The sequence below is a fragment of the Chelonus insularis genome, unplaced genomic scaffold, assembly GCF_013357705.1.
Source record: "Chelonus insularis isolate UGA/USDA-ARS -01 unplaced genomic scaffold, ASM1335770v1 contig_94_pilon, whole genome shotgun sequence".
Lineage (NCBI taxonomy): Eukaryota > Metazoa > Arthropoda > Insecta > Hymenoptera > Braconidae > Chelonus > Chelonus insularis.
In genome coordinates, this window is record NW_023276783.1 from 1898984 (window position 1) to 1914403 (window position 15420).

General features: G+C 31.8%; 3 protein-coding genes and 1 long non-coding RNA gene across 5 annotated transcripts; 2 read left to right on the forward strand and 2 right to left on the reverse strand.

Moving 5' to 3' along the window:
- Positions 1 to 63: 63 nt before the first annotated feature.
- On the forward strand, positions 64 to 12176 carry LOC118072623 (uncharacterized). The gene is made up of 4 exons (XM_035092639.1): positions 64 to 747; positions 7827 to 8071; positions 8187 to 8337; positions 8565 to 12176. Exons 1-4 carry the CDS (start codon positions 606 to 608, stop codon positions 11375 to 11377), a joined length of 3351 nt encoding a protein of 1116 aa, XP_034948530.1. The 5' UTR covers positions 64 to 605; the 3' UTR covers positions 11378 to 12176.
- LOC118072624 (uncharacterized) lies at positions 810 to 4057 on the reverse strand. The gene is made up of 3 exons (XR_004691023.1): positions 3417 to 4057; positions 1951 to 2548; positions 810 to 1735 (listed from the first exon to the last, which is right to left on the reverse strand). It is a non-coding gene; the product is annotated as an uncharacterized lncRNA (long non-coding RNA).
- Positions 12177 to 12662: 486 nt separating the features above from the next.
- Positions 12663 to 13335, reverse strand: LOC118072837 (cysteine-rich PDZ-binding protein). Its single transcript, XM_035092972.1, has 2 exons — positions 13193 to 13335; positions 12663 to 13017 (listed from the first exon to the last, which is right to left on the reverse strand). Exon 2 carries the CDS (start codon positions 13005 to 13007, stop codon positions 12705 to 12707), a length of 303 nt encoding a protein of 100 aa, XP_034948863.1. The 5' UTR covers positions 13008 to 13017; positions 13193 to 13335; the 3' UTR covers positions 12663 to 12704.
- Positions 13336 to 13514: 179 nt separating this feature from the next.
- Rab40 (RAS oncogene family member Rab40) lies at positions 13515 to 15185 on the forward strand. 2 transcript variants are annotated; one of them, XM_035092970.1, is made up of 3 exons: positions 13515 to 13950; positions 14083 to 14276; positions 14345 to 15185. In XM_035092970.1, exons 1-3 carry the CDS (start codon positions 13779 to 13781, stop codon positions 14873 to 14875), a joined length of 897 nt encoding a protein of 298 aa, XP_034948861.1. In that variant the 5' UTR covers positions 13515 to 13778; the 3' UTR covers positions 14876 to 15185. The 2 variants fall into 2 exon arrangements, with proteins under 2 accessions (XP_034948861.1, XP_034948862.1); XM_035092971.1 differs by having other exon boundaries at positions 13515 to 13932; positions 14345 to 15183.
- The last annotated feature ends 235 nt before the right edge of the window (positions 15186 to 15420 follow it).

Sequence of the window (15420 nt, forward strand, 5' to 3'; positions counted from 1 at the left end):
TTTTGAATTTAAGTCAAGTGGATTCTTTTGATTTTTGACAGATTTTTATTATTTAAATGAATAAATATAAAATAAAAATTATAATAATATACTAAAATGATTGTGGGTGTAGTAGATTATGTAACTTTTGGTTCAAATGTTACATGATTACAAATCGACACTGTGACAATGATTGGAATGCCCCACTCGGAAGGAAGGAGCACCTGTTGCTGAATGCTTACCTGTTTCATTTGTACACAAGTACCTCCAATCGCCGGATCTCTTGGCTGGGACTTGCTTGGAGGCATTGGAGAACCCTCCGCTCGGTCAGTCAGTACGTCGTACGGTGTCTTATAGAGTGCATTCGCTCCGACTACGTGGCGGAATAAATTTTCTCTTCAAGTTTCCATAACATCCTGCAATATTATAACTTTGCTAACAAAGTTATTTGTTTTCTATCTTCCTGTTTTCATTGACAATGACTTAGACAAGTTGTAAATTGATACGACGATGGTGAAATATTACCTGATGTGAATGTATATAATCATCGTGACGATAAATTTAGTGATCAAGTGTTTACGATATGTCTTTTAATCTGGCATAAAAAATAACGACGAATAAACGGAATGGAGGAGAACGCAGGTCAGGGTGCCATACTTTGCTATGGACCAGGTAGTATTGCTGGAGCTGTAATTGGGACATTTTTCACCACGATTCTTCTCCTTGCCGTGGCCGTTTTTTTCTATAGACAGTGGCGTAAACATAAGGGTAAGATTATCAATCATTTATCAATTAAAAATTATGGCTATTTGAAAGTAAAGTTTTATTACCTTGTTTACTACCACTTCAGTTAACTAAACTTTCAACAGTATAACAATAATGGTTTTTTTTCATAAAGATAAATCATCGCAGTTGACATTATCTATAATTTGCTACATTCTTGTGCAATTACAGGATACATGGTAATTTATGTTATAACAATAACCATTTTTAGAGTAAACAATTGTAAAATTTTTAAAATACTCTTTTTTTTTCAAAAAATTGGATAATTTCGGTTGGTATTGCTGAAAAATCTCAACAAGATAAGACAAGGCGTCGTCGCAAGAGGATATGATGCTGATGTTTACTAAAGTTGCGTAGTTAAATGATGTAAATGCCAGTCACGTTCTTAATCCACGGTCTGAGCACAAAGTTACCTTGAGGTGTATATGTACATTTGTATCACCAAATTAAATGTAGAGTATAGTTGTAAGTTTTTATCGACCTCATGGACCTATGTTCATAGCTACGAATGGTGAATAAAAAGCGTTGCGCTTCGATGAACATCCAAACATTGATTTCCATTATACAGAGATCGGAATCTTTCGCACGCATTGCCATGAGCAATTTCCTATGACTATTTTCAAAGAATTATACATATGCAGCCAACAAAATTCTTTGTGGCAATCATACTCTGCTCCACTGGCTGTAACTAATGTTATACATCTCTACAGGTAGATCATTCAACTATTGGATATTTGAACCTTTTTTTTCACAACTGTATAAAATAGAATTATCAGATTGATAATTTTTAGAAATATGTTTATGTGAAAAGTTATACGTGTATTCATCTCGTAGAAAAGTCGCTGACGATTGCAAGCAACAGGAAAGTGAAATGCGTTGAAGAATTTCAGTTATTTTCCTACTACCTCCATTGACTCCTCCCCTGTGCATTTCAAGTCGTGTATTCGCTCGTTAAAAGCCGATTTATTTTGAGCTGTAACAAAAAAACTATTGGGATTTTTACCTGAAAAGTATTTTTCTCAGGAATTTAAATAAATTATCATTTAAATGTGCTCTTGAGTACATTATATTAACTTGTTCAAACTTATTGATTTAATATGTTATTGATAACAGTCTTTTAATATTGGAGTAAAGAATTCAATTTTCATCAAATAATATAGAAAAAGAAATAGTTTTCAGAATACACACCTGAATCTTCAAGATATTGACCATGAAAATTCGTTCAATGGAGATCCATTCTATTGTTTTCTTCTTTTCTTCTTCTCTTTTCGTTTTATGTTATAAAGATTCTGGAGATTTAAAGCCTGATCAACAGGACACTTGATCTATTTTTTTCCTTATTCCTACATCATCATCATCTTTTTGAATTGCAAGTGCACTCACCCGCAGCATCGTTAGATTGTCGTGTAGTACTACACGTGTATATCTTACTTGACAGGCGAAATCGACGAAGCCTTTTAGAAAGTGCACGGTTGTGCGGGTATTGGGAGGTTTGCCGCCAGGTCGTTGAGTCCGATAGGACTAGTGGCATGCGGCAGGTATGTACCTCAGGGCCCCTGATGCGTATGCATTCTCTTATATTACCCAAGAGCACGTATACAAACGACGAATGCACGCCACAGCAACACTTGGTATCTTTCCTTCTTTCTCTTTACGTTTGTACTTGGCTGAATTATGCTCACGCGCAAAATGCGGATGCAAGTTGTTGGACCGCGTGCTTTCATCATGAAAGCTATCAGAAATTATCTTAAAATACTCCACGAGTTCTTTGACGTGACATCCACATCTGAAGACATAAACTTAGGTTTAATTGGGAAAAGATTTTTTACAAAATACTTTTTTTTTTCATTCATAAGCTGTCAGAAAATTAATCTTACATTTTTTTCTTATGGGAATTTATCTTCCTGATGACAATGAAATATTAATCATGAGAAAAAAATTTTCCTGGTATGGTGTTGAAATAAATTACTTAATTGAGATAATCTACTGTCAGCTCTGATTACTACCATTTTTTCTTAATTAAAAACTTTTTTCTATCGTAATAAATGATGTTATTAATTTGAAATATTTTTTTGGAGTATTTGAAAATTCATTTTGTTAAAGACCAAAAATTTTTTTCTTTATATCAACTAATTGAATATCATCCATTCTATCTAGCATAAATGAATTTTGTTCTTGAAAAGTATGGGAAAATGTTTCTTAAATGAATGAATTCTTTCATAGTTATAAATTATTAATTAAGAGAAAAAATTTATTTTTCTGGCATTAAGAATTAGAAATTGAAGTTAATAATGTACCAAGTTGAATGATTACTATTTAGTGAATTAATCAAATAGAAAATTTTTAATCATAATAAAATGGGATTTTTCTTTCAAAGAATCGTTAATGTCTTCTTGATGGCGTCTTTCAACTCCATTAGATGTTAATGATAATTTTAATAGACTTCACATTGGTGGTATTCTTTTTTTTTAATCGTAGGGAATAAGAAGAGACGGCAATTATGCATATTACAAGTTCTTCTTTTTCAATGAAAGAGTGTGAGTAAAATAGGATCAGTGAGTATAATGAAATAATGATCTCAGGAAGATAAAAAAAGACATGTAGATGACTGAATTCAAATCTCGACAGGTGAAACCGTATTTTAAGGTGTGTACCTCAATAATTTTTCTTTCATTTTTTTCTTCGTCCCTATCCCTTTGGTACACTTCATCCAGAGTCTTCTCCGTCACAACAGGTAGCTTGATCACGCGCGCCAAATACCGGATTTCTGACGGCTATGGTCCACTGAGATTTTTTAAATCTTTTTTATTTTATTTTATATTCTCAAACCTTGTTCATCCGGTGTGTTTGCTGTCGTGGAATTTTTCATCGAAATTCAATCTGCTGATAGACTATCATTATTACGAAATCTCAGATAAACTTCTTTTAATATAAATTCTCATTTTTGATAATAATCATTACAATTTCTTGAATAATTAAAAATGTCATCAGTGTTGTAGAGAATATTTCAAACATTCTTCTTCAAGTTTTACTTAGATTTATATTTTTACTGAAATTATTACATAGATTTAAAAGTTATTCAGTCTAACCTCACATTAGTGACGGTTAATAATAGAATAAAAATCACGGTAATGAGTAATTCATTAACAAGCAGGAAATACTTATCTATTTAAAGTCCAATTATTTTACTATTTAATTTTAAAAAAAAAAACATGTTTTCTTATAAACATTATGGAGATGTAGGCTTCAAATATTCAGAGAATTAAAAATCTTCAAAAAATTGTTGATAACCAATTGATTTAAAATTATTCTATTGATGATAAACCTGGAAAATAATATTTTTTATAAAAATATATAATTTTAAACATTTTTCTATTTTCTTTTTGAATTAGAAATCAAGTACAACAATTTGGCTGATAATATAGGACACCTGAATGGAGGTCGTTGTCTCATGTCTCTTGATAACGTGTGTAACATGAGTGAATGAGAATACAAGTAATAGCATGTCCCACGCTTTCCTCACTTGTGGTTAAGGCGTACAGGAATTTCTATCATCTCTCTCGTAGACAGTAGAGAAAAAAGTCTTGCACTCATAAGGCGCGTCATACTTTTTAACATCGCAAAACCATAATTGTTATGTTGTCATTCTCAAATTAGATAAAGCCACATGATATCCATTGGAATCTTATCTCTTAATTTATCAAAATATTTTTATCTCTTTGCTCTCGTTTTTCACTTTACCTTTATGAACACGTGGTTCTTTCAACTTTAGAATATTTATAATTTTATTATAATACTTTTCAGCTTTTTCAACATCATCTGAATGTCAGCTAAGCATAAATAACATAGATATTTCGAAGTGTTTCACTCTAATCATACTTTGAATCTAAAAAATCTAGATTGAAATTAAATAACTCGTCTTCAAATAATTTTCTTCATTATTGATAAGACTTTTACAATCTTTCTTCAGCCATTTCATTACATTTTCTTTTATTTGATGGCTTAAATATTCTATGTAGTTGTTTTCATATAAATTCCAATCTTTATTTTCTACGTCTTGAATTTTTTATCGATGCCACTACACCCCAACAGCTGTAATAGTAACTGGTCAATCAACGTTGTAATAAGTATTTGTTTAAGCCATTTATATTTTACCAAATGCCACGCCTTTGCATTTCTGCATAATCACATCTTGCTATCATACACAATCCTTTTGCTTCTCCTTGTATTTCATCTCTACTTTTGCAACCCACCCAAACAAACAGCTATAACCTATAAAACTGGCGCTCCCTACGTGACAATTAACTGCTCTCGATATTTTGTATTGTACACCAGCTAAGTATTATTTTCAAATTCCCAACTCCAAGAGGAAAACTTATTTTTAAATATGAACAAAATACTTGAGCAAATAATAGTGTACGTGTACAGACTTATATACAGTCATATGGACTATGGATATTCTTTATGTTTTATAAGTTGAGAAATTTTTTATCTTGATAAGAATATTTTTATAAAGAGCAAATAACTTATAAAGTAAAAAAGACTTTTATTAAATGTTTTTAATGAAATAACTCGTTTCTCAACTCTTAAATTGAAGTCGTAGATGTTTCAACAAAAAGAAAAATAAATTCAAAACATATAAATATTAATCGATTTAAAGAAGAATTTAAACGATTCTGAATCTGTGATTTACTATAAAAAACTTCATTTACACTCGACCAAGTATTAAAGAGTAAAAAAAAAGTGAATATCAAGAAACTTAGTAGAAGACATTGTTGAATGTAACTTTTACAACGAAAAAGTTCAAATATAATAAAAAAAGTTTGTCCAAATAATGAAGAGGATGAGACAGTATCATTGAAACTCTATCAGCAAGCTAATAATAGATAAATAAAAAGATTAACTTTCTTAGACTAAAGAATATGGTGGGTTTAAAGTTAAGTGTGCTTGTGTAAAGAAAGGGAAAAAAAAGAATCGTAAAATATTTTTATGATACTTATTTAGTTTGTCAGAGAAGATTCCTCTGGTTCAATCCATCTAAGAAGAGGAGTAGGACTGTTGGACTTCGCAAAAGGGAATTGTAAACGACGTGCAGTTGGCCTCGCCACGTTATACGATTCACCGTAAACAGCTATAGAAGTATATTATGTATAGAATGCACTAGTGAAGACCATGAGGCAAAGTTAGTAAGATAAAATGTATCAATAAATATAATGGCCTTAGAAGTAAATTTCTGAGAGTCATCATCACGTCTTTCTAATGTTCTTCAGCTACTTCGGGTTAAGTAGCAAGGAAAACCTTTCGAATGCATCAATAGATTAGTGTGTAGATGATGAAGAATTACGCATGATCCTCGAGTTTGGAATATCACACGGTATGAAGAGAGCCTGTGGCTAAGAAGAAGGCGCGGTTAGAAGCAGGAGTGATCAAGGAGATGAGGAGTGAAAGAGGGGAAACGCGAGCCAGCTCACCTTGGCGTCCATGGTATGCGCCCACTGGCGTCACCATCAACGGCGTAGCCTCGGCCCATCATTCCCTCACTCATTATATTAATGTTGTTTTCATTGTAAATCTCAAGAATGAGTCAATCACTTTTCCTATTGAGAAGAGATGTTAATTCCAAAACGCTTTGGAGTATATACTTCAGAACCAATTGTACACTCTTGGTCTCAACGTACAAAGTACCTTGCACATACAGGATCAGCCAAGCGTAGAAAACCATACTGTGACGAATGGAAAAATCAAGATAAAATACAGGAGATCGTAAAGAAAATATACGTGGCATTTTTTCTTCATACTTTTGCAGTATGCCAATAGATGAATTATTGATTCACACTTAAATGAATGTTTTTTTCCTTCATCAGCAAGACTACAATAATCATAAAAACTCAATTATTTCAATCAAGTATCATGTATATTAATAATGAACTATATTTGTTAAAATACGTGTCGACTAATAGAAAAATGACTATAAACCATAAACTGGTTTTTTAATCATCAGTAGTATCTCGGTTGAATTTAACCAACATCTTGTGGAAGATAACTGGAGCAATATTATTGTAAACACTTCTAGCTTTAAGTAGATTCTATGTATAATATATATACATATGAACCTCTTCTTTAGTCATCGTATTTTATTTTTTTTTCTCTGCACTTTTTTATGCTTTAACATGATCAGTATGCAGCCATTGGTTGCGCATACTTAATGTACATGATTGGTCTTATGTACTTATTACATAATACTTATCACGTATATAGCACTAAATATCCACTGCTCAGCGCAAAATATAGATAATGAATCTTACAGACTTTATATGTATGTTTCACCGTTCTAGTATGACGAAAAATAATTGGCACTTGAGCTTTGACTGATGATTCAAGAAATGATGTATGTGTTTTAATAATTTTATTACAGTTTATATTAAGTGATTGTTAGACACTTTGAATAGGAGGTATATGTACACAGGTGTAGCGGGAACGCGTGCTGAAGGAATGCGTTTCCTTCCTGTTGATGTCGAGGCCAAACACGGCCTTGTAAGATTCACAGATGACGACATCCACTGGCAATCAGTGTGGCACAATTCTTCCTCCTATTTTGACATGCTTAGACAATCGATTAGAAAATAATGCCTATTGTTTAAATAATTATTCTTTATGAATAAGTAAATTTAAGCTACGAAAAAAGCTACAAAAGGAATATCCGATAGAATAATACAAGTTCTGATTGACTGATTATTGATTTTCGTGTGGGCCTTGACACTAAATTCATTTAACTTTTTTTGTACATGGAAGGTTGCTTTTATAATATTATAGATATTCAATATAAAAGTTATTTTAATTTTTATGACATTTTAAAATCCAGATTTATCACAAGGATTTTTTTTTAAATCACCTCTATTTTCATCATTCCGTAATCGAGTCGACAATTACTCAGAAGTCATCTTGTCAATTGATGTAATCAAACGTCATATAATTTAACTACATCTTATAAAGTACAATCATTCAATACGATAATGAAGATATTTAGTTAATTGTTATTTAAATATTGTAATCAATTGTTACAGGAAAACATCTGGTGCTAGTAACTGATCCTGAGATCGTGGAAGATGCTTATGCCTTTGATAATCCTTGTTTCAAAGATGCAACTCCTGCGAGTGGTCAGAATATGGATCGACCTCTGTCGATAGTCTCTGTTGAAACACCAAAGTCCAAAGATTACAGCAAGTGGTCATCACCATGGTCATCTTTAGGACTTGGTACTGGCAATAAATTGGATAAAAGACGAACTCTAGATGATTCCTGTCTCGGAGTAAGTATTATGTTTTCTATTTTTCTCTTAAAGAAAAGAATTTTTTGTTAAGTTTATTTGTTTAAAATTTAACTGGTGAATGGTAGTATAATTAATGCATCTACTTGGTTTTCAGCCAAATGCCACTCGAGTTAGTGTAATCAGCCTAAGGAGTCGCGATTTCACAGGATTGGGTTTCAATGTATGTGGAAACATGAGAGAAGGTATCTTTGTTAAAGACTTACTTCATCGTGGTCCCGCCTCAGAATCCGGTCGGATTCATCCAGGTCAGTATCTCGTGCCTGTTTTAGTCATTGATTATCTCCAAGGTTTCTCGCTATGTTTGTGTTTCATTGCATGCGGTGAAATCGTTGATATAACTAAACACGACGCGTGTTTATAAGCCATTTAGGCATAGATATATCGGGCGATGTAATTGGAGTGAATCATTAAGACACGCACTAAGATGTCTCTATAAATGCAAGAAAGTTAATTTTATATTTTTCAATTTCAGGTGACCGGATAACAAGTGTTAAAATTAGTTTTCGGAGTATGGTTTATGAAGATGCTTTAACCATTCTCAGCTATGCATCGCCATATGATGTAGAGCTGGAAGTAGAAAGTGGTGGTTCTAGCTCTCGACCTACTACTCTGTTAAAGAAAACTGTAGGACCAAGCCCATCAAGAATTTGCCATCCACATTATAGAAGCCAGTCTATTCCTGAACTATCTCGAGTCGACAAAAGTTTAGCCAAGAGACTTTTTATTGCTGACCCTAATGACTCTTTCAGCTCTAATTATTCTACTATGAATTCAACTCTAAAATCCTCCAAATCAACTCCTGGCAGTCATACGCTTGAACGACGACACGAAGAGTCCAAAGCTAATAACCATCATTACAAGTTTGGTATTAAAGTATTGCCTGCACTCGATGGTACTGTATATCGCATTGAAAATCAAAACGAACACAACACAAACCTCGAACGACACAGTTCCAGAAAAATGGATATTCATAAAAATCATATCAATTCTAAGAATGTTGGTGTAATTCAACCGACGTCAATTAGTGACAGTAAAAATAATGTAGAACGTCTTCAACAACGCGAAAATCCAAGAAGTGAAATTGGAGCTGATGCGACTGATAGTAAATCAGACCACGATAAAAAGTTGAAAGTAGAGGACGGAATTATACCATCAGAAGTTCCAGCAGAAGTACATAATGCAGCAATAGCAGCAAGGAAGAATAGAAAAAATAGTGCAGAGTTGCTGAAATCGCCTAAATTAAATGAACACACTGAGATGGAGGATAAAAAGAGTCCACAGAAAGGCAAACGAAAAGCACCTGCACCCCCTGACTCACCTATGAAAGATAATGAAGTTGGAGTAAAGAAAGAAACATCTTTATCATCAAAAAATGAGAAAGATGATACTGACGATAAAATTGAAAGCATTACAGATTATACAGAATCATTGAATGACTATGTAGGAAAGGTAAGGGAAATTACGAATGAATCTCAAGTAAGACGATCCAGATTGAATGAACGGCCAACTGACCGAAGAAATTCTGAGTCTGATACAGATAATGAAATGCAGCATAGTTTTACAACGATAGAACTTAATCCTGCTGATATTACAATTCATCACACTCCTGTACCCCACGTAGGAGATCATGTGGATGATGATGAAGCAGATGATGGCTATAGAAAAGCTGCAAGTCTTGGAGATTTATCTAAATATGAAGCTAAAAGTTCAGCAACTTTAGAGCGAGCTCAAAGTTTAGATATGTCTGTAGACACAGTGTCGAGAAAACGAAAAACACCTCTTCCAGAAGACATCATGGAGTCAACAGAAGATTTAACAAAGCTTGATGACATGAATACTTTTGACAGACGAAAGCTAAAAAAATCTAGTGAATGGGGAACGCTAGAGGATGCTATTTGGAATAAAATTGAAGCTGATGATGTTGAAATAAAACCGAAAATACGAAAAAAAAGTAGTGGAACTCTTGAACGATCAAAATCAGCTGTGGAAATTAAGATGAAAGAAGATTTATCTTCAACCATACAAACTACCGATAGAAATAGTGATTGCAGTATTGAATTGTATAATTTACCGTTAAGTAAACGGCTTACTAGAGACTTTATTCACGCAGAAAGATCTTTTAATCCAGATGAAGATAATTCGCTGGCTAGAATTGTAAATAATGGTGAAGTTGTGAAAAATCCGTCTTTGACAGAAATAGAATTGGATTTTAAACAGGCAAAACCTCTTACAGATGATGAGGATCAAGTTATTGATAAAACAAATGATTCACCGGTAATTAATGAATCATTTGACAAAGCGCTAAGGTTTTTTGATCTTCATACAAATAAATCCACAAAAGATATTCAAATAAATCATAATGAAAATTTAAATGGTGATAATATTAACAGTATATCTATGTATGCAGGAATGAAAGAAGTTCACGAAGAACCAATGAAAAAAGTTATAATTAATAAAAAATGTCCTGGCTGTGATCAAAATGGTCATCATAACAAAAGTTGTTCTGTTCATAGTCGATTAACGTCAGTTGATTCAGATTTTTCTGAACCAAAAACTTTCCCAAACACTGACAATCAAGTTGACAAAGTTTCAAGTTCTCGAACAAATTTTACTGCAGAAAATGAGGAAGAGGAAGATGTAGATGATGGGTGCGATCTTGGTTCAAGTGTCACAGTCAACAGCAAAAGTCAATTTTCTCCTAATGGAGATCGTCACAATGTAAGTAATGTCAGTGTGTCAAGCGGAGAAAATAGTGAAGATAGTGGGCTTGTAGGAGAATCTGGTGAATTTAGTCAAAGAGAAATAGATGTAAAGCCAGTACTTTCTAATTCATCACCCATTATTCAAGATTCTCCGAGAAAAATGACTTACATCACAGAGATAAAAGTTTCACCAAACAGAGAGATAATACAGGAATCATCGGAAATTGAGATTAATCGTGAACAAGCAAAACCTTTTAGCAAAAATGAAGTTACAGTGACTCCAAATGGTAAATCTGTACCTGGAAAAAAGCCACCAGTTCCTCCACGAAGAGGTGATGCTTCTAAAGCGCATAAAGAACATTCCATTGACAAACAAGCAATTTATGTATCAGAATTTAAAACTCCAGAGAAAGGAAAACTAGAATCGTCAGAGAATAATTCAACTATTAATAAAAAATTTGATCATTGGATGTACTTAGGGGATAGTAAAGATCAAAATCCTTGGGGTAATGGCTCTAGTCAACCTCAATCAGTTACAAATATTGTAGTGGCATCCAGTGAAGAAAAAGCACATCATAAATAGCCAGATATTAAATTGCTTTAAAAATGCAGTTTATTTTTTTTGTTAAAGACTGTTAATAATTGAATTATGGACGTATTTTCAATCATTTTAATTGTATTAACTATTGAATATGATGCCAGATATACGCACATTGAAAATAAATTATGTGGTACTGATTAATCACGTAGACATGAGATAATTATTAATGTTTTTATTTCGCAACAGTTAAAGAGTTGATAATGTTATTTTGAATAAAAAATTGCAGTTGTTAATGGATAGATAAGAAATATTTATTTACATAAGTATGAAAAAGCTGTGTGCCATAAAAACAGTTTTGACTTGGCAATCGCTTTGAACAATTGAATATTTAGTTTGGTAAAGAATCGTTACACAAAGTCAACAGTATTGTCTTAAGTAACTGCTCATGAATATTCGTAGGTATCAATTCATTTTGAACATTTATTTATAATTATATAAACACAAACATTGATCAAATTTTTTCCCTCACATTAATTTATTTCTGTCGAATAAATATCGTATTGCAGTATATAAATAGTAATATTAATTATTATGATTATTGTTATCAATGATTTAAATCAATCGTAATCAGAAATTTACAATTATATGTTTTTCCTATTATTTAAGTGTTGGTATCGCAGAAATATATTTTTTTATTGGGCTGATATTAATTTACGTTAATATTTCATGTACTTCTGATCATTAAATAATTGTATATAACTTTTAGACTGTATAAATTGCTTAGATAAAAATTAGTATTTACTTACGAATGATTGAGAGATAAATAATAATTAATAGAGCATTTAGAATAATTAATTTTTGTAATAAGATCTTTGAAGTAAATGAAAATTTACATCAATGATTATTAAGTTACTAAATCAAAATATATATGATATATTGAAAATAGTTTTTGTTAATAATAATCGATTGTTAATAAATAAAGTTACTTATAGTAGACATTGTATATTTCTTGTAATGTGGTGAATAGTTGTTACATTGTAATTAACTATCATTTATATAACAAAAAATAAATTTTATCCTTATTATTTTTAAGCAGTATGGTATTTTTATATTCTCTTGTTATTTTGTTAAGCTAAAACTCATATTATTAATTGAGTGACTGATTAAATATTTGAGTTAATAATATCATCAGAATATTTTCAATAATATACAGACATTCTCTTTTTTCCATTTGAATGAAAAATTTCCGCAATTACTTTATGACTAACAGCCATTTATATCAAATTTTTTGTTATTAATTTAAGTTTATATTTACAAATAAAAAATATTTAAAAATAAAAAACATTTTATTATACACGACAACAAAAGTTTATGTAGCAGATTGTTTGTAATTCTTTGTACTCATGAGCTTTTTACCACACATAGCACAGATGGCTTTTTTGTAGGCACAGGCTTGACAATAATGCGATCCAACTTGATGAACTTTTTGTCGGCATATTTTGCAGGTCTCAAATTTTGCCGTATATGGGTTGAATCGTGCTTTACTAGCAGACAAAGCCTTGTTTTCTCCAACTTTGCGACCTCCACTTTCTACTGTGTTCCGAGCTCCTGATTTCCAAGGATCTGGCGTAATTACACGGCCTAGTTTTTTCTCACACTTCTCGCACACCATTTTCAATTATCTGAAAGTACAATACTGTTACTATTCATTTCATATGATAATAATTAAAAATAAACTTTTTAACCTAGAAGATTGAATAAATATAATTTATTCAAGTACTTCAAGAAATTGTTTACGTTGAAATAATAATGAATATGCAGGTAGTTGAATAAATATATGTTTAATTATATAAATACCTTAAAGTTTTAATTAAATATTAATAATATTTATTCTTTAATGAACAAAAATATTATATTTATTTATTTTTAGAAGTTGACAGTGTTTACATTCCGAGGTTATGGATAAACGTCATTGCCAAAGCCCTCTGTCGGCATGAATTGAACTTCTAGAAATATCAATGAGCGCCATCTTCATGAAAATTTTTTAATTTCAACGAGAAAAATGTAATGCAACTAAAGAAAAGATGGATAACTACTTTACCATTCTTAATTTTTTTTCTTTCTCTCTCTGTCTATTCCTTTATATATAGCTTTGAAAAAACACCACACGGCAGAATTACAATCGTACTGCGATGGTGAACGGAGTTATTTTGTTGTGGTCGAAAATAAAAATTGATCGCAGATGTTAGGAAAGCTTTAATATCTTGTTTGGAACGATTGAGGTTAGTGTGTAATTAGAATTGTGAGAGATAGTGATGAAAAAATAGGTGTTTATTGCAAATTAAGGTCAAAAAAAGTAATAACATAACAAAAATTAAGTCAGGGCGACTTTCGCTCAGAGGGTAGCTTACAGTATGCTTAAAGTTTGCGATATTGGATTATTATGGCTGCGGGTGAGGCTGCCACAACAAAGCCTCGTCAAGAGAAACAATACGACTATCTTTTGAAATTTCTTCTGGTTGGAGATAGTGACGTTGGAAAGCAAGAAATATTAAGCGGCCTCGACGACGGTTCCTCTGAGTCTCCGTTCTGCGGTGGTATATACACACACACATGTATTTATTTCATTGTTGCTCTTTTACCTTGACATGTTCCTTTATTCTTACATACATAGTTCTCACGATATCTTTGTTATTTTAGTATTTACATATTTTGTTCTCACAGTAATAATATTCACTTTTTTATAGCTTATAAAACTACTACAATTCTACTTGATGGAAAAAGAGTAAAATTACAACTTTGGGATACGTCAGGACAAGGTCGTTTCTGTACGATAATCAGATCGTACTCAAGAGGAGCACAAGGAGTTTTATTAGTCTATGATATTACTAATAAATGGTCATTTGATGGCATTGACAGATGGCTAAAAGAAGTAGAAGAGGTAAAAATGAGTTGGAAGTAATGAAAATGAAAGTATGAAAATTTATTAATCATTACTTTGTTCGATAGCATGCTCCAGGTGTTCCAAAAGTATTGGTTGGTAATCGACTTCACCTGGCTTTTAAGCGACAAGTTGGAGAACGAGATGCAGAGGCATATGCTGCCAAGAATCATATGGCATTTTTTGAGGTATCACCTCTTTGTGATTTTAATATAAGGGAAAGTTTTTCTGAATTATCGCGTATGGCATTGCATCGAAATGGAATGGAAAGATTATGGAGATCAAATAAAGTTCTTAGCTTACAAGAATTGGCATGTCGTGCAATCGTAGCACGAACAACAGTTTATGAAATAGATCAATTACCATTGCCAATTTCCATCAAGTCACATTTGAAATCCTACGCAATGACAACAACTTCGCAGCTTCGTTATAACGGGAATAGATCTCTAAATTCAAGCAAAAGTCTTGGATCTCATCATCGAAAGTTGCGGTTCGTCGGAGCGGGTCACAATGGACTGACGACACCAGGCAATTCACCTGGCAGCATTTCTGACTCGCGTTCTAGTTGCGCTGGTCGTAATTCTTGCGCAATATCCTGAGGGTAAAATTTTGCCGACACTCGGTTTTATACTTCTACTAAGAGACATCAACGTTCTTCCGTTTGTGGTTTAATTAATCAAGCTAACTAAACAATATAATGATTGTGAAGCGTAGACGTTTCACAATTATTCGTTTGATTAATTCACATGATATATACAAGTAGACGATAATTTTGAATCAATTGAATGTTATATTTTTGAAACTTAGATAAAGAAAATCTACAGTTCATAGAGCATTTGATTTATTCAAAATATATAAATGAATTTGATATATATCTTAGAATTTGTATAAAATAATCGTTCATTAAGTTATTGCAAAAATATTGAGATTTACTTTTGATAATTAAATAAGTCAAATAATAATCCAGAAATAAAAGTAAATTTTTTTATTTTTGGTGATTAAAAAGTGACAACTTAAATGAATAAAATATTTAAAAAAAAAAAAAATAATTAAATTAGATAAATTTATATCAATTTTTGCAATAATTTGAGTAAATTATTATATGTAAAATTTTACAAACGGGATTACAAATAATGATTCAATT

Bases quoted from the DNA above. Each gene is read 5' to 3' on its own strand.
- LOC118072837 (XM_035092972.1), bottom strand. From the start codon at position 13,007: ATGGTGTGCGAGAAGTGTGAGAAAAAACTAGGCCGTGTAATTACGCCA.
- Rab40 (XM_035092970.1), top strand. From the start codon at position 13,779: ATGGCTGCGGGTGAGGCTGCCACAACAAAGCCTCGTCAAGAGAAACAA. The intron at 13,951-14,082 runs GTATTTATTTCA...ACTTTTTTATAG, and splicing joins TGGTATATACACACACACAT to CTTATAAAACTACTACAATT. The intron at 14,277-14,344 runs GTAAAAATGAGT...TTTGTTCGATAG, and splicing joins GGCTAAAAGAAGTAGAAGAG to CATGCTCCAGGTGTTCCAAA.
- LOC118072623 (XM_035092639.1), top strand. From the start codon at position 606: ATGGAGGAGAACGCAGGTCAGGGTGCCATACTTTGCTATGGACCAGGT. The intron at 748-7,826 runs GTAAGATTATCA...CAATTGTTACAG, and splicing joins ACAGTGGCGTAAACATAAGG to GAAAACATCTGGTGCTAGTA. The intron at 8,072-8,186 runs GTAAGTATTATG...CTTGGTTTTCAG, and splicing joins TAGATGATTCCTGTCTCGGA to CCAAATGCCACTCGAGTTAG.